The sequence below is a fragment of the Toxotes jaculatrix genome, chromosome 11 (assembly GCF_017976425.1).
Source record: "Toxotes jaculatrix isolate fToxJac2 chromosome 11, fToxJac2.pri, whole genome shotgun sequence".
Taxonomy (NCBI): domain Eukaryota; kingdom Metazoa; phylum Chordata; class Actinopteri; family Toxotidae; genus Toxotes; species Toxotes jaculatrix.
Window position 1 is genome coordinate 21,942,143 of NC_054404.1, and position 24,381 is coordinate 21,966,523.

Sequence of the window (24,381 nt, forward strand, 5' to 3'; positions counted from 1 at the left end):
TGATTCAGATTGATAATTTAATTCATTGATAATGCAAAAGTATTTTAAATGATATAAACAAGAAAACCAATGCTTTCCAGGTTTTGTTTTTTGTTTTACGGCTGAGGTCTGAACCTCATGGCTTAATTCCTGCTGCAACAATGAGATGTCAGAAAATCAGCTATGTTTTTTTTAAAGAGCATAAAAAGCTTCAAGAGTCTTGAGTTTGTCAAATTTTACCTACCTGCTGAGAAACCGTACAATTATTTAACTGAAGCTAAAACAAAATTACACAGGCAACTTTGTCTCACCTCCCCTGAAATGTTCGACTCAACCTGCCCCTAAACACAAACCAAAACAAAATGTACTTAAAAATAAAGTCATCACCCATCTTGTTAAATAAATATTGAAGCGTGAAAGAGACTGTAATTCCTTGAACTCTTGCCCTGTGCAAGGAGGAAAGCAAGTCTTTTGTGTGAGCATGTGTTTTTGAAGCAAAGACCAAAAAAAAAGAAAGATTGCACCTTCACCTGCTCTTTATGAATTTCTCTTTTTCTACCTGTCTTCCCCTTCTCTTGCTTTGCCAAGCTCCTCTTCTCCTTCTGTTTCTCTTTTATTTTTCTCCTGTGCTGCAGCTTGCCGTTGTAAGACAGATGTGTTTCAACATGCTCTGGACTGTAGTTAACACACACACGTACACACTTTCACAGACACACACACACATACTTTGTATCTCCCTTAATTTAATGGAACCTACCCTGTCTTTTGGCCTTTGTTTGATTCCTGGCTTGAGGAGTTCAAAGGTATCCTCTTAAGACAAATATATGTGTGTGTTTGTGTGCGCATGATGTAACACACCCCAAGCACCGACGCACAGACAAACAAAGGGACACACGCGTGCATGTACACACTGTTTATCTTTGCCGTACAAGGGAAATGCAGGCCCCAATCTGCAGCGCTGTGAGAGGTGTTGAAAGAAACGGGGAGGGGAGGGGTGGGATGACAAAAAAGAAAATAAAGACAGAAAGAGAGAGACAGGGGGTGAGGAGGAGAGGGCATACGGGTAGAGCGCCCTAGGGAGATAGGGGATGTGAGAGAGAGAGAGAGAGAGAGAGAGAGAGAGAGAGAGAGAGGGTAGAACGAGGTAAGAAAGGCTGGATCCTGGTGGTGACTGTCCATTAACAGATGAACTTGGCGGACATCCAACTGTTTGATGACACGAGTGTCATAGGGCTGTGTGTGTGTGTGTGTGGATGGGTGGGTGGGTGTGGGGGCTACACACACACACACACACACACACACACACACACACACACACACACACACACCCAATTACATGCACCTTTCCTTGCTCTGGCTGTGAATATTAACCCACTGTTAGTGTTCACCATAAGCTCTCGTTCCCATTTTCTTGTCTACCTGCATACACACCTCCTCTCTCTCTGCCTCTCTAACACACACACACACACACACACACACACACACACACACACACACACACACACAGTTCAACAGGACTAGTTCAGACTGGTTTGCTGGCATGGAACGTGTGCCACGCGGGGTTAAGGAAGGAAAAGAAAGAAAAACGAAAAACAACAAAAAAGTTCAAACACACGCACTGGAAAACTGTTAAAAAAAAAAAAAAAAAAACGACAGCAGATTTCCTCTAGTGCCCCAGACCTGCCGAGCCCTCCACTTCAAGAAAGACAGAAAGAAGGAAAACTGCACATGAGGAAAGACAGACAGACAAGGCAGAAAGAAAGCAGAAGGAAGTAAAATATACATATTTTTAACCTTTGTGGAGCTGTTGCTTGTGTAACTGAGCACGAGTTGACAGTGCAGGAGCACATTTATATTTACAGCAACAGCCGGGGTCAGGAGGTGCAGCAGGAAGGAGGGAGGGTAACACACTTTCTGTAAATTTACACCGTCGAGCTGCTTCTGCTGCTACTGTCGGCTGCCGAGCAGGTTCAGTGGGTTTGATGCCTTGCTTAAGGGCGCTTTCAAGTCTGTGGTTGCTGGTCGTAGCACGGTGGGAAAGCGGTTATGAGTTGTGTTTTAACTTGGTGGTTGTATTTCTCGCTGTCATGGCACCATTCTTTGTCTCAGTCCATGGGGCCGGTGCCTCACACGCTGGTGTTTATTATTGTTCTATTATTTTTCCGCCCGTGTGATAAAGCGCTTCATCTCTATCATGTTGTACAAGACACACTGTGCTTTTCACTTGTAACCAGGATCAAAGGTCACCTGTGGAGAGTGAAAGCTGTGAGACTGTACATATACAGGAAACAAGTCAATTTTTTATATAGCACTAAATCATAACAGAAGTTATTTCAGGTAAAAAAAAAAAAAGCCTGAAGTCTACAGTTAAACCAGTCAGGAGGTCAGATGTACTGTATGTACTCACATCTTTAAGCAGAATGTAGATGTGGGTTTAGATTTATTTGGAAAAAGAAGTGTCTTGAAAACAGAACTTAGTCTGTCAGTATGGCATATTGTAAAATGTCCTACACAAAAGTTTTATTTGCATCTTTAAAGTGTCTTATGTTTGATATCTTTTGCTGATCTCTCACACATGAAAGCATACAGGGTGCTTGTCTAAAATCTTTACTTTTCTGTAAGCAAACACATTCCCACAGCTAGAAAGGTGCATGACGTGTTCTTGTGTAATGATTTTACATTCATTACATTTACAATGCTGCTGAACTCCTTTGAAGAGTAGAAGAATTAAAACCCTCACCACTGCTTATGATAATTCGTATTTTTGTAGTTAAACTGGACAGATATCCGACGTTGTCAGAGGCACAGTATAGATGTGTAGCACTGTAGATGTGTAGAAAGTTTAACAAAGGACATCTCGTGTTGTTCCAGAGGACGGAAATGTACTTTGCACCATGTGCTTGTGTGTCTTTGCATAGTTTGAAGATACACATAGATGCACATATACACATGAAACATGTCTAATTCGTATTTGTGTTCTTACAGCATTTTTGTAGCTGTGCGTACGTGTGAGTCCAGACAGAGTAGTTTTGCGTCACTGTCTCATGGTGCATAGGTGACACATGGTTATGTCATTTACTGTGGGTCACTGGGTGTATTCTGTATGTACTGTATGTGTGGGTGTGTGAGTGCCATATGATATGGTGGGTGGTATGTGGAGTTTATGTTTGCAGTGCAGGCCCTTACAGTACATGCAACACGAACTGTGAACTGGACACCGCGACCTGCACCTTTGAGTTCAGCCTGAAACACACGTTTCAAATATGGAAATGTCGGCTTATGTAACTTTACCTCCTGTGTCCAGCTGAAAGGACGCAGTTCATTTCTGCCTTTGAGTCACTTACAGTATCTGCTCTATTTCATGTTCAAATCTCATAGTATTATGTTGTATCACCAACACATTTGATTAGCACATCATCTAATGTGTAAATGTATGCCACCCTTTAAGTCATTTTTAAAGCAACCCCCGTCTCCTAGAATTTTTTTTGTTTCTGCGTAAATAAACTACACAAACAAATACAAAAATTCTGATTAGTACAGTTTTATATTCCTAAATCTTCATTGTTGTAGTCTACAGGCTAACCAGCTAACTAACTATCTGCCAAGATTAACTGAATTCTTTTCAATTTATCTAATCAGAGGCTTTAGTTGTCTTAACATGCTGAACCTGGCCTTTTTTTCCCCATGTGTCTGTCTATCTCAGTTTTTACTGACAGTATTAAACATTATTTGCAAAGATAGTTTTACAAGATTCTTGCTCCATGCTGGATTTTTACTGCAGATGAAATGGCTGGTTAACAAAGCCTTTTTTTTCTTTAGTCCTTGAAATTTCTTGCTGTCTGTTGCATTGTTTTTTTTTTTTGCAAAACATGACTGTGTCCGAGTCACAGAACCTCACACGTGTCAGGACATGAAATATAGTAAAACTCTCCATAACGCTGACATTTTTCAATGATTTCTGTTGCTCAAAAATCAAAATAGTTGGATCCTCTTGCATCCTGCCTGATCAGTCAGCATATTTTAGCTTTAAATACTCTTTTCACATGCTGACGTATAAAATGTGGTATCTCATTTGCCACAGAAATCTCATGTGTACTTGCATCAAGGTATCGGCTTATTAGAAATCACTGATACTACAAATAAGCCCTGTATGCATGGGTGGCTAAGATCCCTGACCGCTGCTGCTAAGTCTATATAGTCAGGCCAGCGCAGACATAATTTTCACACACACACACACACACACACACCCCTAAGGCTTGTAAGTGGTGTAACTTACTGTTCCTACCTTTGGCTATATCTCTCCTCAGCCCCCCCCTCCTGCAGGCTGTTTGTGGCAGTATTTGCTGCATTAAAAATGAGAGCTGCTTGGCTTGAAGCTACCACATCGGCTACCTTCTTTTCTCCCTGTGCTCTAATCTTATGTAAACACAGAAATCAGCTCCCAGCTCGCTCTGGCAGATGCAGGCCAGCAGTGATGTCCCACTGTGATATATCCCTCTAAAGCCTGGATTAAAAGTTTGGAGGCACAGGGTGTTTGGGGTGGGGGGTGGGGGGGGGGGGGGGGGGGGGGGCTGTCATCTCTATCTCTTCAGTGTATTTATACCTGTGAAAAAAAAAAACAGACAGATTGAAGTAAGTTGGTTTGAATCCAGGTGGTTTATGTGAATGTGCTCAGACTTTGGAAAAAAAAAAAAGTTTAAAGAAAAAAAAAAAGCTGTAATTGTTGAGGAGAAATAAATGTTCGCACTCCACGGGGATGAAAAAAGCCAAATCTATTTTTTTCATGAATGGGAGGGTGGCATCACTACACTTTTAAGTGTCTAGTCTGCCAGAAATCCACAAAAAGAAGAGGAAAGTGAGGGAGGGAGACAAGCATCCCAAAGAGAGACAAAGATAAAGTGGAATAAAGAGATGGAAAGAAAAAGATATCTACACCATGCTGAAAGAGGCATGTTGTGATGTGACCCACGTCCAGCTCCGTGTACACATAAAAGCATCTGTCTTCAAAGATATATTTTATGTATGTGTGTGTGTGTGTGTGTTTATCTGTGTACCGCGGCTGTCTGTGTGTATCTGTGTCTGTGAATGATCTATGGTTTGTGTTTACCGTGCCATATTTCGGCCTGGCCTGCCGTCACCGGCGTATGAATGATAAATTGCGGATGTCCATCGGATTCACCCCAGCACCTGTGGTCCCTCACTCCCCCGGCCGTGTGGCAGGAGAGCAGAAAAAATAAATAAATAAGAAAAGTAAGAGATAAACAAAAAGGCCTCTTAGGGATGGGAGTTTTTTCTTTTTTGTTTTTGTCTCCAGGGCTTGCTCAGGATGAAAGATGTTTTTTTAAGATGTTACCTCTCTTTAACCCCTTTTTTGCCAGTTTCATTTTTTTGGCGACTGTTTTGTCCTCATTGTCCACCTCTGACCTGAGTTGGGCTTTTCCTTCTTGACTCAACACGTTTAAAATGAATCCATCTTTTAGTGGCAATTTTTAGAGTTCAGGTTTTTTTTTTTTTAAAGGCCTTTCCGCCATATCTTGGTAATCTTGGTAAAGCTTCAACTAAGGATTATTTACACCATCAATTAATCTGAGGATTATTATTTCACTGTACGGATTAATTTTCTTTCTTTTTTTTTTTTTTGGTCTTTAAATCACAATTTGATTTGAAAACAGAAAAAAAGCAGCAGCTCCGTCCTCTGTCTCCTGTTAATCTACTGCTCTAATCACAGAAGAACACTCCTGGACACTTAGTCATTTTATCTTCTAACTGTCTTTATCAATTTGCGTATGAAGTTCTGTGACTGCAGATAAAAGAGATTTCCCTCTGAACCTGCAAGTTACTGTTTGACCGGTTAAATGGAGATTGTAAAACGCAGACAATCACCTGTAGGAACAAGAATTTTATAATCCACGAGACTCTTGTTTTAGAGGTTAAACATTCAAAGCAGGAAAGATGGTGCATTAGAGCTGGAGTCATTGTTGTCTTTCACCCAGGGAGCAGCAAAACAGACATTTATTTAAATGAAAATGTCCCTTTTAATCACACTGTCCAAGATTAGAGGTATGTGGATTCTGGTTTAAGGTGAATTTTCCCCCCAGCCTGTTGTTCCACTTGGACAGAGCAGTTATTATTTCAGCTATGGGCTAAAACCGGTGGAAAATGTGGTTTTGCCGCTTTTTACCAGGCTTAGATGTGATGAAGCTGGTTTGGAATGATAAATGAGTGTGTGTCTGTGGGCCGCGTTGCCGTCAGGAGTGTGAGCAGATCAGGACTTTTTTTTTGAGTCACATTCCAATTAGGACTCCTACACGCTTGGACACAAAGCGTTTCTGTATCACATTGGTGTCCTTTGCATCTCCAACTCCTAACTTGTCAGCTTTGTTTCTGCTCTTTTACCATTCGCCCAGTTCTCTCTCTTTCCCTGTGTGTGTGTGTGTGTGTTTGCATGTCCGACGCTGCACATGGCTGCGTCCTGTTGACCACTGAGGCCTTCACAGCATCACTACTCGTCCTTTTTCTCCTCCACTTCTCGGTTTTTGTCTCAGGTTCTCCTTGTTTTTTTTCTTTCAGTCTCCCTCCCTCGCTCTCTGCTGTGTTTGTGTTTTCTCGGCCTGCTTGTCTCAGTAACAGTAAATACCCTTGCTACCTGACACAGATCCACCTTTCTACTTGACCGCGCACACAGAGAAGGGCAGCTGTGTGTGTGTGTGTGTGCGTGTGTGAGGAAAAAAAGTGTATTCTCCTGTGACCCTCTGCCCTCTGGTTTAAAGGACTGAGTTAACGCACACACTTGCTCACACACACTGTCCCCGAAGCAGCCCCCTTCTCTGAGATAAAACACAGGTTTAATCTTTGACACTATGTCCAAACTGGCCTCTTTGCAGGTGAGGAGAGCCTCCTGGGGAGTGTGTGTGTGTGTGTGTGTGTGTGTGAAGCTGTTAGTTGCGGCCTGACCTAAATGTGGAGGACAATAGCCTGGAGGCTGTGTGTATGTGTTTGTGTGTACATTCTGTACAGTATGTGTTGTCTTCTTTGCTGCCTTTGTGTGTTCCTGGCTTTTTGGTTTCCTTTCCCGTCTCCGTCCACACTTTCAAGCCTCCACCTTTTCTTTAGTTGGTGACGCAGCTGTATCAGATATTGGCTTTTTAACTGGTGGCTTTATAATGTGGATAGACTCAGCCAGTCTGCGAGAGCTGGTCTTAAATGTTGGGTTTTCAAAATTACATAGAAAGAAACATATTTTTCTCACTTCCCTTTAGTTACAGCTAACCATACAAATAGTTTTGGTTTTATGTGTCCATGTTTTGAGCCACTGCTCTGGGAGATTTCTGCCTCTACCTCAAAGCAAATGGATAGAATTTTATTTGTGGTGTTCACAGAATTGAAACATGATTTTTAAAATTGAAACAGTAATGCATCTTTCTGAAAACACCGTCCCTGTTCTTCTAGATAATCCACAGAAAAAGAAATAAAAATATTTAGTATTTATTCTTTGTTTACATTTAAGTTATACTTTCATTTGTTGCACTGTGGGACAACAGTCAACACTCAAAAATCAAGCATTTTAAGTATTCATTTTTCCACTATGTGTGTCACAATCAGAGGATGAGAACTTTTCCAGACACACTCTGCAGCAAAATGTCAGTTAGCTGCAGCTTGAAGGTGCCAAACTTTCAAAGAACTGTGAAACATTGTGGTGTTTGTACAGGTCTGAGTGTGCGTTTCGCTCACACTGTCATTCAGGAGACATGATGATGAGTCATGTCAACTTGAATACACGCTCAGCCCGTGTTTAAGTATTTTAATCCCTTGTCATTGTTGTACGTGCAGACTTAAGTCACTTCGATATGCTTCGATACTACACAATAGAATTACACAGAATTACTTTACCTAAGTACCAAATAAAGTTCTCCTCACACGCTGGCTGGCTCATGCTCGCCCACTCAGTGCCCTCTCTCTGTCTGTGTTGCTGTGTCTCTTTATCTCACTGTTTTCTATACAAATATCATTTTTTTTTTTTAAATGAGCCTGCCTGTAACGTCTGGACAGAGTTTCTGAGTGTGCAGCCAAGGTTGAAAGGAGGCTGACCCTTTCAGATTGACAAAAATGCTGCATTGTTCAAGCTGCACCACTGTGGGAGTCTAGACGGGATGTAAAGGAGGAATTTAAGACTAGCGTTTACTGTAAGCCAGTAGTTACGCCACAAACCAAATATCAAAATTAATAATTTCCTTCTTGGTTTTTTTCTTTTTACTTTTTTTTTTTGAGAATTCAACAGGACAGGACTTGACACCAATGGCAACACAGGTCAAGAAAGTTCATGTTTCATGGCATTAATATAAAACTCAGACCCCCACATGTGATGCTATCATCTGTTGAACCACCACAAGCTGGCGCTGGCTCATTCGGAGATGGAAAATCAGTCCTTCAGGCCAAATCTTTGCTGTAATAGATGCCTAAAAGTGGTATTTTGTGGCCCCGGCTTCAATAAAATCCCAGTATTCCTGTTTCTATTGCAGCGCTCTGTGATGATGGTGATGTTTCAAATGGAGATATTGACCTTTTAGGAATATTTACCATGTAATGCAATTATACCACTAATGGATTTGGCCCACTGATCTTTTTATGCACTGTGTCAGCGGGCCAGTAAAACATTGCTGGCTTTATTACAACACAGACGCACACACCATGCAGACCAGTTGGGCCCTCTGCTCATTTGCGTGTGTATGTTCAACATCTATAATCCTCCCTCCCCTGTGCAATCACACACAGACTCAAACACACATACAGGCGTGCACACACAGCCACAAACACACGCACATGCACACCAGACCCCTTGCGATTGTGTGTCTGCCAAGTCAGACGGCAGGCTGCCAGCAAAAAAAAAAAAGGGGGGAAGTGACTGGGGTGAATGCTCATCTGCTGGGGTTAGCCAGTTATAGCCACACACACACACACACACACACACACACACACACACACACACTGACCCAGCGCCCATTTAGATTAACAGGGTTAATTAGCTCAACACGGCACCCAACCCTGGCCACAGTGGAGGGGTGTTGGTCTCAGGCTGGAGTTACAGGAGTGCTAACTGTTTACGCGTAGAATGCTAATGTTTTTAGCCACTGAGGTCAGACCTGTGTTGAGCTGGAGTGCACTAGTGCTAATGAGATTAATATACACTTTCAGGTTCCTTAGGTGCAGTATAGAGTAAGTTTAGCTAGAGCTGACTTACTGGCCATTATCATTCACCAGTTTTATCTTATCACTAAATATCAGCATTGAAGTACAGTTAGGTGATGACTAACAAGTGACTGCAGTTCACAAAGACCAAAAGAAAACTGATATAAGTACATAAAGACAAATTATTAATTGGTGACATGCTGTATGAACCATAAAATGATTTAACATTCATAATGCAAGCTTATCCACACCACACACACACACACACACACTTTATTTAATGTTTATTACAGCTATGAAGTTTTATATGCTGCCTTTTATACAACTGAGCTATTTTTATTATCTCAACTTTGCTATATTTTTGGGGAGTGTTATTCCAAGCCATGGCAAATGTAATATTTAAAAAAAAAACAAAAAAAACCAAAACATCTTATTAGCATTTCACAGTCTGCATTGGCAGAGTTTGGTCAGTTCATGGACAACTTTTCTCAGTTGTCATCCACTGATGAAGACCATGGGTTACAATTGAAAGGTCCAGATAAAGCTGATAAGAGGAGCTTGAGTTAATGGCTTTGATTTTTGTCAAATTCAGTATGAGTGAAAAACCAGCTGTATAATGTCCTCTGTGGTTCTGGAGGAGCTTTCTAAAGTCTGATACCAACCCTGATGATGTCAGGGGTTCAGACTTCAATATCAAGTATTTGAGAGAAAATGTATTATAAAGTGAGGGCATGGATTTCACAGGCAGAGGGTATAATGAAAGACGCTATTGTGCTGCATTATGGAAATTGTGTGATCAAGTGTTTTTCAGGCTTCCATACTAGGGACCAAAAGTCAGCAGCAAAAAAGTCACCCAAGCTGAGGCCTGAATGTGTACTGTAGGCAGAGTGGTGTGTTAAGTTGACAGTGCCTGTACTATATATAACAGTGTGTATATAGTACACCAGCCACCTTTCAGCACTCAGCAATATGTGCCCTCACAGCTAAGTATCATTCTGTATCATTTCTCTGTGATCGTTTACCTTAAACATTAATTAGAGGAAATGTTTTAAATCTCAAAATGAAAGCTGCTTATTGCTGGATAATCTGAATTTCCCATATTCCCCGAGTCACTCGAACTCATCAAGCTAAGACCAGTGACAGGGGCTGACTGCTGACACCTGCCAACTATCATCACACATTTCAGTCAGTTCCTCTTTCACACTTCTTTTACATTCACACATACTGTACATCTGGCTGCGGCCCTGACAGAAACAGGTAGTGAAAAACATGAATGTTGAGGCAAAACATGTCTGCCTGCGATGGGATTGATTTTAGTATAATTTGTGTATGAATGACTGTTTCTGTGTCTGTGTATATGTGTGTGTCTGTAATCTCCTCTGTGTGTGTGAGTCACGGTGGTTTGTGTTCTGTGCTCTGGTCGTCTAGTCTAAATATACCAGTGGACCATGAGAAAGATTCTCTCTCTTTCTTTTTTTTTTTTTCACCAGCCTTCTGACACATATTGCCACTTTGTTGCCGCCTTTCGCTTCTGATATTACACCATTTGTGAGGGGAAAAGATTTAAACAGGAGCCATTTTAAGGCCTGTAACTGCATTTACAGATCTGTGATGGCCGTCAGGGGTTTTGGTGAGACGTGCCGCTGCCTTGTTGAGACCTTGAGGTACTTTTAATGGAGAGAAAAGGAAGAGAGGAGTTGGTGGGAGGTTATAGTCAAGTCTGTATCAGCCAGGCAGAGAGCGACAGTTTAGGAAAGAACGACGGAGGAAAAGAGAGCGATATGCAGACACACACTGAGACAAAGACGGAGGGCAGATGGTAAAACGAGTCGGTGCGATGTGTGAAAAGCAACAGTCAGCCTGTGTCTTCACTGTGTGCCAGTCTGGCCTAAATATGGCATGCTTTTGACACATTCTCCCCTCACACACACACACACACACACTCCCTTTCTCACACACACACTTTATGCAAAAAAAAAAAAAGAAAAAATATTCGATTACATGAAGTCAGTTACACAAATGTTGGGTTAAATTGGTCTGGTGGTTGTTTTGAACATGTTTTAACATAAAAAGCTGTGAGCACAGTAGCTTTAATAACAAGCTCACATCACATAAGTCTTGTGCTTTCTCCGAACAGTAGATTTGTAATGAATTACACAAACAGGAACACAAACTGTGGCTCACTCCCCTGACACTTTAACCGCCGCACGAGACGTAAAATGTGACCAATGCAACCAAACAACCAAAGCACATGTTGTTTAGGAACATTTATAACTATCATATTTGTTCATAGCATTTGCCAGGTGTGTATTGAAGTGTAATAAAAAACTAATTCAAGCTGTGATATTTTCCACCTTATGATTTTTTTTTTTTCAGCAAACAGAAATATTCTGACCATGGATGGATTATTGTCAAATGACACAGGTCCAATATCTGTCCGAGGGCTCAGTCCCATGTAGTGCTGTGTGTGTTATTTTTTTTCCCTGATCTCTGAGCTCTTCAGTATTGGGTGCTGGCCACATCTTTTACCAATGGTCCTGTATTTAGTTTTAAGGTAAAGCAGCTGCATAATAAAGCTATTTAATATGCTACATGGAGGAAGAGCCTCTAATGCATCTGCCTCTTGTCCATAGGACTATGGACCCATTATTTTGATAATTTCAGTTGTTGTACAACAGTCTAAATTCACTTGATCTAGAACTGTGAAAACTGCCTTTGTGGGCTGTGGGTTGGAGATCAGTAAGCCAAACTGCTTTATGGTTATATTGGTCTTTGATTTGATTGATGATGTGAAGGTATTCAGGTATTTAATTTGCTGGATGCACCATTAACAGGTGTTGCTGTCTTAACTTGATGAAAATGAAAAATTTCATAATACATATATATTATATAGCAATATAAAATCACATATAATGTGATAGAGGATTTTAGCCTTATGGCTCAGTCCTATAGGTGTAATGTCACTGTTCATTAATGAGGGCAGGCACATTCTCTCTATATTATTACTACATAATGGGCAACAGTTAAATACAGTTGTTCTTTCTTTCTCTTTTTTTCTTCCTTTCTTTCTTTCTACAAAAAAACCCACAGACAGGAGTCACAGTGTGGTTACTTTGTCTCCCTGCACCACTTGAGATAAGTGTGCAGGATATGTTCCTTCAACCCATATGACCCTGACAGATAGCACCGACTTGATCCCACACACACACACAGGCATGCCTTAGTCCACCCTGGTTCTTCCTCCTCCTATAGGCAGACGTATAGGGAGGTAAGGGGAGGGGGGCGGTTGGGACACATTTTTTGGCAGCAGTTAGTAGGCAACATACTGTATATATACACACACACACACACACACACACACATATGCAGAGCTATGTTTCAACTTGATTTACAGGGCTTAGCTGCATGGAATGGGAAAAAGAAAGAGGGCGGGGGACAGAGAGAGAGAGAGAGAGATGGGGGAGTATAGTTTACAGGTAGCACGTCTGGGAAAAGAAGAAACATAGCGATTGAATAACTGTTTTAAACAGAAGTGGTGCAGGATTTTACAGGGTCTGGGAGTGGCTGCTCTGTAGGGAAAAGTGTAGTTTGTGGTTTGGAAATATTAATTTGTGTACCTGACACAGGCATGTGGGTCACATGAAAAGTTCTAAAATACAGAGGACATATTTTCCCTCTTAACACTGAGCCACACAGCTAGTTTTTGGTTTTATGTGTCCAGGTTTGAAGTTACTCGTCTCTGAGATGATTACAGAAATACACAGCTCTTCAGGATCTGTGTTAGAGGAACTGTCTCTTTGTTAGAAAGTAGCTCACAGGAAAAGTAAAACTACAAAGACTACAGCAAAGTCTGCGGATCGTTAGAGAACGTTTCCACTACAGAGACTTTGACATGTCATAACAGGAACAACACAGGTGTAATCACTCACATTAATAAAAGAGTGCATTCCATTAGCCAGTTTCAGAGTCCTGCTGTCGTACATGCTGGCTAACTGGAAATGCTTACTGGAACTGAGCTGTCATTAATGTTATCAGTTACACCTGTAAAAACAAGATGGCTGCTATGAAAAATGATGAGAGGGACGTTGCTGTAAATTGATGCTGCAAGAAACCAAATTCCGTTCCTCTTTACTGTACAGAGAGATAGATATTTAAAAACTTTAAAAATGATCTATATAGATACCATTCTGGCCCTCTCATCATAAATCTTACAGGCCCAAAAACTAACCTTGTTAGCCTGTTGATGCTCCAGTGACACTGGAGACACTGGTGTTTCTAATTTAATCACTTAATCATCAAACTGACCAACTTTATGGCCAGAAAAGAACACTGATATTGGAAAATTCAATTACAGGGTTTTATGACGCCCAGTGCCACAATGTTCCACCTTAACTGTGTATGGCAGCTACAGTACAGGCAGATGAAGGTTAGGGAAAGCTTGTGGTTATGGTTAATAAAAGACAACATGAACTGTTAGATTGTGACGGAATGCAAATTCTTGTCTCCACCATGATGGATGTGCTGCACCACAGGACCATCCACCACCCCAACCTGTACACTCACTGTCTGCCTGAAGGGCGCACCACTCTCTGCTGGACCGACATGACAATCACTTTAAAACACGGTGGATTCCTTTGATATAAGTACATCTGTTCTCTCTGTGCATTGTAGTGTGAACAGGCGAGCCGATGGGTGACTTCAGCCAGCATCAAAACAGAAAATGTTGCCCAGAATAAGCAGGAAAAGATGCACGTTGTTGTGACTCGTGCCATCTCATTTATAAAATCTTTTTTTTTCCCCTGTGTGGCCACTCCCACATTCTGCAGGACTGAGACCAGCGAACACCAACAGGTTTTTCTTCCTCAGGAAGCGTTTTTCTAAAGACTGCCTGACAGCTGCTATGAATATGATGGCCTTGTGGATTATTAAGGGCTAATGAGGAGGAGAAAGATATCCTAAAGATACTGTGTGTGAGGAGTGTGCTTGTGTCAGAGCCTGAGGGTACCTGGATGTTTCCTCTTTCTTATTTGTGTTCTTTCACTTTCTATTATCATGAAGGCATAGAAATACTGCTGAAGTGCTGAATGACTTGCTGTTAACGCTGAATGAGGTTGAGCCAGCGATGCGTGTGTGTGCATGTGTGTGTGTGTGTATAGGTGTGTTTGCTCGATGATGAGTGATGATTGTGTTTTGTCTTTCTCTTTCTTTCCTGTTCTGAAGAAGACAGACAAAAAAAGACTGAATCGTAAAAAAAAAAAAAAACACAGGGAGGAGATAGAGAACGAGGCGGAGGGCGGGAAATAAACAGGTATGCCAAGCCTACCACCTCCTTCTAGGAAAAAGTTGTGTCAGTGCGTATTCTGCTCTAAATCGTGTCTGAACCTGACCTGACGTGATTACCAGCGCTCTCCTCGTGAAAGGAATGGCTCCTGTTTATCCTGGAACCAGAGATATTTTCTACATGCCTGTGTTCAAATCTCAGGGTTTGAATTAGGAGTATTAAGTGTTTTAGGAGAGTGTTGAGGGTGTCAGGTTTACCTAAAGAACATACTGTCACTTCTCTAAAAAGTGACAGTATGTCGGTGCAGTGTATAGCGAATTCAGGATTTCACATCTCAGTTATTACAATGACACAACACAAAACAAGGGATAGAATGAAAAGTGTGTAATCCAGAGGAAACAGCCTGCAGATGTGGAGGTCTGTTGTCCATAAAATTTGAAAAACAAAGGAATTAGGTCCAAAAAAACAACCAAAGACTCGTGGTGTCTAGTACAGGTGTGTATAGATGTAAGCCTTATTTAATCCTCCAGCAGAGGTGTCTTATCTTTAGTGTTTCTGGGTCATTTTCTGCTTTTATTTTGATAGCTGACAGTAGAGAGCCTCCACTCCATCAGTAATATTTATCCTATTCCAAACAGACTATAAAATAAGACAAAACACACACCACTGTGTATTAGCATCAACTGTCATATGTGATAAAGTTTTCACACAGAAAATACAAAGAGACATTTAAAAACTAAGTGGAAACTAAAGTCTTTTCTGTTACTTACTCTACATACTGCTCACTTTGACAGAGAGCAACATGTGGACACTCTACCTTTATCTCAGGGGGGGAAGTATGGTTTCTCAATTATCCTTGTTTGGCTATCCCCTTCCGACCTGTGGCTGTATTTACGCGAACGCCCATTTTATCCATGGCTTTTAATGGCATATAAAAAAATCACTTCCCCAACAAAATGCCCTCTCCTAATAGCTTTTCAGAGTTGTTTGGGAGCTGTTTGGGTTTGGTCATTAGTGGACCATGAGTGTGTGTGTGTGCTTATGTGTGTGTGGTGTTTTGGACCAGGCTGAGAGGCGCTACTAGGTCGTCCTAGGTGGGATAGGGGTTGGTGGAGGGTGGGGTGGGGCATCCAGGCTTTGCCCATGAGGGTGGGGTTGGTTAGGGTTTTGGATTGTGTGTGGTGCAGCACTTAGGCCATACTGGGCCTGATGGGAATGCCAGGCCCCCACACCACTTTCCAAATCACTAATGGAGCATGTTTGGGCTCACACACACGCACACATAAAGACCCCTCCATCCCCCAACCCCCAACCCAAAAAAAAAAAAAAAAGAAAAAAAACCTGTATGCACTGTGGTACCACCCACCACCTCTCTGTCTCTCTCTCCCTCTGTCTCTCTTTTCCCCTCTGTTGCTTTTCACACTTCTCAATTATTTACTGGCCTTTTTGTCCGCTGCTGGTGGCCGGGCCCCAGGCATATGTCAGTCTGTGTGCGTGTGCGAGTGTTGGTGTATACAGAAATGAATACCACTTCACACACAAACAAAAGTGGCTTTCGCATCCGTCACAAGTCTTTTATCATTCAGAAATGTTGTCTATACCATACGCTCATGCAGGTGTTGACCAGTCACAAGCATCCTGAGAGCATTTTCCACAGCTGCAGAGGAGACACAGTGAGGAGATGGTGTGGTGACACTCTCCATGTTGGACTTCTCAAACTCTGGGATACTGTTTGTGTATATTTTTGGTAATTTCTTCTTTCTTAAAACACGCTCAGGCAAATTTAGTCCTGTAATGTGTGTCGTTGTGGAAACCGACTGCGTTTTCAACCCTCACACCTTCAGATTTATAGATGTTTTTATTATTCAATATATTCCTTAACTGTGCCCATTTATTGTCTCAGTGTTGTACAGTTGGGTTTCTACAATACTAGATGTGAAATGACGACTGAGGTCAATGTTTTTGCTGTGTACTAATATTCAATGGCAGTAGTGGACACAAGGACATTTTATGGTCTAGAGACAAAAGGAACCAGATTGAGCAGTGTCTCAAAAAAAAAAAAAAACATATTTAACATTTATGATAGTATGAACAGCATTTTTCAAAATGTAGGATGGAAAAGTAAGGAGTAGATGAGAATAACATGCAGCCATGTTGGTTTCTGATGCTGTTGATTTTTTTAATGGCCCAAAAGCAAAGGAATGTAGACCCAGAAAAAAAAAAGGTTCATAAAAAAATTTGAAAAAAAATGTACATAACATAACCAAGGACGCAATATAACTTTTCTGATGCATGTGCTCCTTGTTTGTTTTTTTTTATCTAATAATTATTCCACAGAAATCTGTTTTTCTTACTGTTTTCACAGCCATATGGCACATTGTTGCCCTGAAGCAACAAGGGGATGATCCAGTTTTTGATTGCTACATAAGCAGAAGACCCCAATCTTTCAAAGAGTACAGCAGAATATTTTTCCCCCAGAGAAACAGAATTCATGCAGCACAAGGTAACATTACTATTAGCGTTTGACTTTGTGGCTGCCACAACTTCTCCTTTCCACATTGTTGATTCTAACACTTTTTCTAATGATTTAATATCATGTTGTTTCAAACGCTGCAAAGGTGGTAAAATCACTTGTTCAAATTCTGAAGTCGCTTGTTATCCTGGGTAAATCTGTCTCACGCTGAGGATGACTCAACCCCCCACCCCCCTCCCCCAACATACTAACCCTCACTGTCTTTCCAATGTATGTGACTGGTGGTTTCATGCAAAAAAAAAAAAAAAAATCCCTCCATCATCTGACTTTGGTTCCAGCCAATGCACACCTTGTTTCTCTTGGAGGGCAAAAGATTTCCTTTGGCGATGAGCAGGGGGGGCTTTGCTCTCCGGGAGCCGTCACAGCTGCCTTGCACACTAGAATGAATTTAAAGAGGCAGGTAAACTGCTGCTCGCTTCGTATTAACAGAGCCATATATTTAGCCTGTCTCTGTAGCTTTTTTTTTTTTTCCTACCCTTCCTCTGTTTCTCCATCTCTGTCTTTTCTCTCTGCTCTTAGTTTTTTCCCCGGCATGCAGAAAACGTCTGGGGGATCGATAGGGCTCTCAGGGTGTAGTGACTGCAGTTCTAATGAATCAAGCCTACAGTGTTTGTTAAGTAGAAATGGTTGTGAAGGACTGCTGGAGGGGAGTTTGTCTTCGTGCTTTATCTCATCGCAACACTCCCTTTGCTGTTTCTCTCTGTAAGCAACAGAACAGTCACCAAATCTGGGAACTTTGATAGGAAATTTAATATTAACCTTCTCACATATTTCACCTCATTTGCCTTTTGGCAGGAAAGTTATTCGTGGAGACAACTAGAAATGGCATCGAAGGATGTCGAAGTTTGCCTCTTAGAAAGGAAATTATTCAGCCCTGAGTATCTACAGTATGTAAAATATGTCATGTTGCTACCTTAATGGCACAATCAGCCTCACTTTCTGTTATTTTCTCCAGTCCAGAGGCAGTTCATCGCTCAAAATTTGGAAAGAAGCGGTTGATAAAATTATTTATCATCCTTGCCAAAAATTGCTGCTGTTCCGGAGTCAATCCTGAAATCCTCTTGTGAACTGTGCACTAAAATCAAATGCCTGAAAAACCTCCCAAATGCACCCGAGACCCACTTGAAGTTGAAGCCTTGTCTGAAAAGAAAGAAAGAAAGAAAAAAAAAGAATTCTCGTGTTTTTGTTGCAGCTTAAACTGTATCTCTCCAAGGTTGGACAGTGAGACGGTGGGAGGCTGTTTGTGTTAAAAGCAGGATGGCTTGTATTTCCTCTCATTCCTCCTCCTCCTCCTCTTTCTCTCTTTCACCACAAGCAAGAGCTATCTCGAAAAAAAAAAGGCTTTTTATCGCTGATGGCTAATAGTCATAAATTTGTATTAAATATGTCCTCTATCGATTGGCCTTGTCGGATGAATACAATTAAAGAGACGGCGCTGAGTGCTTCCCACCTGGGAGGGGATGATGGAAGGATTAAAAGAGGGGAGGGATGGATGGAAGAATAGAAGGAGGAAAACAATGAGGGAAAGTGGGAGGAATGAATGGACTGAAAGAATAGACGGCAGCAGCAATTGGCAGCAGTGTTGCTTCTTTGGTCGAGTTGCAACTTGTCCACATATTGCCGTAAATGTATGTGTGTGTGTGTGTGTGTGTGTGTGCGTGTGGGCGGTTAGGGTGTGTGTGTGTGTGTGTGGCTGTATTTTAGTCAATGAGGCTCTCATCAGGCCTTTCTTCTTTCACTATCCCCCTCCTTGATTTCTGTGTTTCCTCCTCTCCTTCTCCATTCTGTTATGTTGCCAAATCTTTGGGAAGAAAAGAGGCAGCGAACGTGTGGGAAGTGGAAGGTGTGGAAAAAGAAGGAGTGAATGATGGGAAGGAGAAAGGGGAGACAGAGAGAGAGAGGACAGCCACCTGTATGCAATGTTGATGGACAGATGGAGGGATGAAACCAGCTGAACGGAGGAGGGATTAGATGAAGAGAGGAAGCACAGCACTCTCTGTGTGTATGTGTGTGTGTGTGCTGTGTGTGTGTGTGTGTTTGTGTGTGGGCCTCCGGCCAGCTGAGGTGTTTGCTCGGCTCAGAGTGATCTCCCACTGTGGTCACTGCAAGACTCACACACACTCATACACACTCACACACTCACACACACACACACACACACACAGAGAGACACACACACACAAACTGACACACACACACACACACACACACACACACACACACACACACACACACACACACACTGATAACTGAATTGTCCTGCTTGGCAGCTGTTGCAGGTCCCTGCAGATCACTCAATACCAGACTGGCTTATACGTGTGTGTGTGTGTGTGTGTTTTCAGTGACCACAACCTCTTGCTTATGACACTAAAGAAAATCTGCTTCCTCTCAGTGTGTGCTCTTGTGTCATCAGGGATTTGACATACAAGCATTGTCTGTGTGTGTGTGTGCGCGCTCCCAGGAAAATCAAAACGTGTATTTTTAGTAATACTTTAAATGATCTTTTCTAATTCCGTACATTTCTCACACTTTTGCCCATACCTGTCACCAACAGCTGACTGAGAAAATTCATTTCATTATTATTATTTTTTTAAATTGATCATTTTTGTTGCAGAAGCAGCTTCACAATTCCTCAGTTTCATTTATCCTCTATGAGATGAGATTGTCTTGTTTTTAAGTCTTCTGAGTAGCACTCAGACCATGGGACAAAATGTCTCAGTGAAATTAAAGCGTTCCTAACTGACTATGTTTTTTCTTTATGCTGATTAAAGCCATCATGTCACTGTTCACAACACAATGATGCTGTCACTGGTTTGAGCTGTGTGAAAATTTGGATGCCACCTCTCTGAGTTATTTCATCATTACTCTGGGCCCATTTGTTAACTCTGGTAATCTGACCATGATGCTTTCAGTTCCCACTAAGGACAGCAGCAATGCCAACAGCTACTGGTTTGACCGTTGATAGTGATGATCCATGAAGGTCAGTTTGGGAAACCGATCCATAACACTGACCAGTGTTTCTAATAGTGTAACTCTGAAAGGTTATCACAGTGATGAGTATTTTATCCTCTGCTGAGTTGATAGCTATATTTGCAGTAGAATTACTCCATTCATGTCACAGTTTTCTACCAGGATTGTGCATTTAAATGGCCTACACAGTGACGTGATGGATAAGGTTGCATCAAACGCTGATCCAGGCTGAGCTTTTTGCTGGAGGAGCCCTCTGTGGTGGCAGCCCTGCAGCATCAATGCAGTGGCCTCAGTGAAGTAAATAACTGGGCTAATCTGAACAAAGCCTAAGACTTATTTATCGTGACTTGTCTACTCAGCAGAATGCTAAGTGTTTCCTGTATCTTCGAGTAACCTGAGTTACTGAAAACTGCTCATTGGAGGGAACACTTGGAGCACTCAGTATGATCTTCATTTAAAGTACATGATTTTAAAAAATGATTTCCATAATGTAGGCAAACTATGAGTTTAATTAAGGATGTAATCAGTGAAGTGTCTGTGTGAGCCCTGAAATGACAGTTACTTCAAAAACAACCTGAAATGACGACATCAAATCTGACTAAGGTCACCAATCTGCAACAGATAAGGAGTTGAAAGAAAGTTTCTGCATTCTGGGTTTCAAGTAGAAGTCCACAAGCTGAGTCACTGAGTATTGTGTATTGAGTGTGTGTGTGTGTGTGTGTGTGTGTGTGTGTGTGTGTGTGTGCATGTGTCAGGACTAAGTTTCCTCTTTCAAACCCTAGTTTCTCTCTCTCTCTCTCTCTCCCTCTCCCTCTCTGCTCACATAAGTGCTGTAATTTGGATGCTCTGTAATTTCACCATGGTGGTTTAGGGTTAAGTGGAGGCTGTCCCTGCCATCATGAGTACTGCTCTTCCAAATGGACACACACGCTCACTCACACACACATGCACACACACTGGATCATTGCTACATTGCGCTTGGATGCTTCTACAAAGGCCAGTCCATTTAATTACATTTATAAACACAGTTTAAGGGCCCGGGCTGTGTCATTAGAACAGACTTTATGAGATACATTACTGTGTGTGTGTGTGTGTGTGTGTGTGTGTGTGTGTGTGTGTGTGTGTGTGAGAGAGAGAGAGAGAGAGAGAGAGAGAGAGAGAGAGAGAGGTTGTGTGTTTGTGTGTGTGGTGAAGAGAAAGAAAAGGAAACTTTGTCACATGGCAGATATAATGGGTGGTTGGATGGACACCCACACACACACACACACACACACACAGACACGCACACGAGTAGATTTCTGGTGAGAGAGTTGCAGATAGCACAGTCTGTAGCCCAGCAGGGATTCCACACACAGAGACAGAAGGTATTGATATATCCCCCCCCCCCCCCCCCCCCCCCCCACACACACACACACACACTCACACCACAGACACGCACACACATAGGGACAGACGGTATTGATATTTTTGCTCATCAGCCTCGAGTGTATGGCTGTTCAGCAGGATCACACAGATACGCACGCTCTCGCACACATCCATGCACACACAGCATGTAATCAGACAGGCTCGATAATCCATTGTTGTTTTTGGTAATTCAAATGCGTTCATAGTTCTTTCTTCCATAAAAATACCAGACCATTATTGTCAGGCCTGGAGGCTTCTATTTGGAAAAGTTGTTTGGAGCTATTTTAAGTTCTTGCTGGAATTTAAAATAGCTCCATAGCTCTAGCTGGAATACTGCAATAAATAGTCTGGCATGTAAACAACATCTTTGATTTAAGTCACAAAGTAGCTGAGGATGATAACAAACCACATAATGACTTTCAATGAGCTAAAGTGAAAGTATAACACCAACAGTGATTATTCAGATGATAAAGTGACTTATCTTTCCTCAAGTTGAACGATATGATGAAGAAGTCAGATCTGACAGAGAGCGATCAATGGGACTGTTTCCAAAAAACACAGATCATAACCAGGACATGAGCACGAAGCATCCATGGAACAGTGCTAAAGAGTTGCTCGGATGCTAAGGAGTCAAATAAATGCTAGATGGAGATGATCACAAAGTTGGATCTTGATAATCATGCAAATAAGAAGATGAAAAACCAGGTTCCTTCTATCACAAAACTGATCAAAACAAGAAAAGACTCCTACATCATTTACGTATACCTGTCTAGGTGCTGTAGATGTAGTAACCCTACAACAGGTAGGAAAGAATCAAGAGTACATCTTGCACTCCATGGTGCACCTTGAGGGTTCAGTATGTTTCAAAGAATATATCAAAGTATAGTCTGAGCATGTCTAATGGCAAAAATCTTTACACCTGTTCCAAATGGCCACACTCGAAGGCAGGATGAAAAGCTTGCATGATAGCCTGGCTGCATTCCACTGACTGATCTCTCTCCAAGAACCCTTTGCCTTTGGAGTCTCTCTGTAATCTTGAAGAAATGAATCATATAATTGGGAATATTGAAAGCATCCTTGGTGTTTCCCTCAGCTTTACACAAAGCGATGGAAGAAGTTATGTAAAGAATTAGAGTTTGAAGCCAAAGTTCAATCCTTGTCTCCTTTCAAAGTCGCTGCATAAAACAGGCATGCCTGTTGGACTGTCTGTTTCATAAAGTTACAGAAATTGTCAAATGCAGCTCGCCATGAGTCCACTGTTCAAAAGCAGGTTACAGATGCTGTTAACCTTGTCAGACAAGCACTTTTTTGAAGCATAGTCATGTCTAAATGTTGCAACACTGTTCCCTCACAATGCACATCACCAAGAATGGCTTCCTGAAGAGGGTCAAAGGCCTCCCCAGCTAGCAGATACAAACAGCACTGAACATTTATGGGATGCAGAAATAAAGGCCAGTTTTTGTAAAAGAAGTAGAGTCTTGTGAGAAGGTCGACAGACCTTGGCAGGACCGATCCCTTCTCCTCATTCACATATTGTAAGGTAGTTTCTGCAGTTTGTCATCCCCTTTTTAATGATTACTCAACTATTCTTTGCGTCGGGATTGACATACTCTTGTAACGGTGGTGTTTGAGGAAGTTTCTTTGATCTTGCCGCCAACTTGTTGCCAGTAATAGAGGCTGATTTCCTTCCAAGCAGAACACTGCCTTTTTGAGCAGTCGCAGTCATGTTGTTATTTGACTGCGTCACTCTCCTCAGTGAGCAGACAGGACACCAGCTGCCACTGTTTGCATTCCAATTGTTTGCTGTCCAGTTAGTAAGAAATCTTGTGCACAGAGGGGAAAATAATTGGGGGAAAGGAGGATAGTGCAGATCCTTCTTTCTGGACCACACTGGAAGTTTTTACAGGATTTTGCCCAGTACATTGGTATGACAGTTTATGATGCCAAAATAGCAATTACAGGAATTTTGTGACAATTTACTAGGATGCCGCTCAAGTATGTAACAATGTTCTTATTTTCCTTGGTGTCCCGGATTTTATAACAGCCTTGATTTGAAGTTGACCACCATGCGTTTTTGAGTTTAACCAACAGGGTTTTAAAATGGTTTCATATACAAGCCCAGGGGTCGTTGGATTTTCTCTGCTCTGACAAGAACACGCAGTTCTGAAATTAAAACATGAAAGCAACCATAATTAGGGCAACAAGATTTTCACATGACAACAATGATATGGTTAAGTGCTTTTGGGCAGTATAACAGACTGTTGGAATAGAAGCAGAAAGCCACAACTGTTGCACTTTAGTGGGTGATGATGGAGGGAGGACGGAGGGAGGTAGGGAGGAAGGCTGGGGTTATGACAGTGGAGTCGATAATGTCCGTGTCCTGCAGAAACCATTTGAAAGTCATTTTCTCTGGTATGGTTTGCTCCCACTCCTAGGGCGCTGTATCAGTTACAGCACAAATATATAGCGGGAGTCATGAGATATGAGTATCTGAATGTTCCTGAAAAATATATATGGATTATAATAGAGAGCAGGGGAGAGGAGGGTGAGACAGACATGAACAGAACTCATTATCACACAATGATTATATTCACATTATGTCACCAGTTTCCCCATTATAATAGCTGTCAAATATGAATATGATACAGATATTCATATGCCACAGATTGCCCATGACATTCCCTCAACTCCCACTTTGGCTCATCTGCCTTAAAACTGTTTATAATTGGTAAAGTGCTTACCACACTTACTTTTTGGCCAAAAAAAAATTATAAATCTTAATAATTCTACTATGAGGAATTATTATTCCTTTCCCTACAGAGAGGTCAGAGGTCAGGTTACTGCAGAGAAAAAACTGGCAAAGCGTGGTAGTTTGAGGACAGTTTCTTAAATCTGAAACTGGTAGTGCGTGCTTAATTAACGTGACAATAAAAGAACACATTCCTCCAGATTTTAAAACAAATACCTGGTGAAGAGTAATAATAGTGAAAAGTGAAATTCTCGTGAAATGTCCAGGTATCCCTTTAAG

General features: G+C 41.7%; 1 protein-coding gene across 4 annotated transcripts in view; it reads left to right on the top strand.

Moving 5' to 3' along the window:
* Nucleotides 1–24,381, top strand: part of LOC121189574 (B-cell lymphoma/leukemia 11A-like) — a 49,887-nt gene that overhangs the window by 16,387 nt on the left and 9,119 nt on the right. For 2 of the 4 annotated variants that reach the window (XM_041049851.1, XM_041049852.1), the window contains exon 3: nt 16,812–16,949. The exons of the other annotated variants lie outside the window; for them this stretch is intronic. In XM_041049851.1, coding sequence (XP_040905785.1) covers nt 16,812–16,949 — 138 coding nt within the window. The remainder of the gene's footprint in view (nt 1–16,811; nt 16,950–24,381) is intronic. 4 annotated transcript variants of the gene reach the window in all.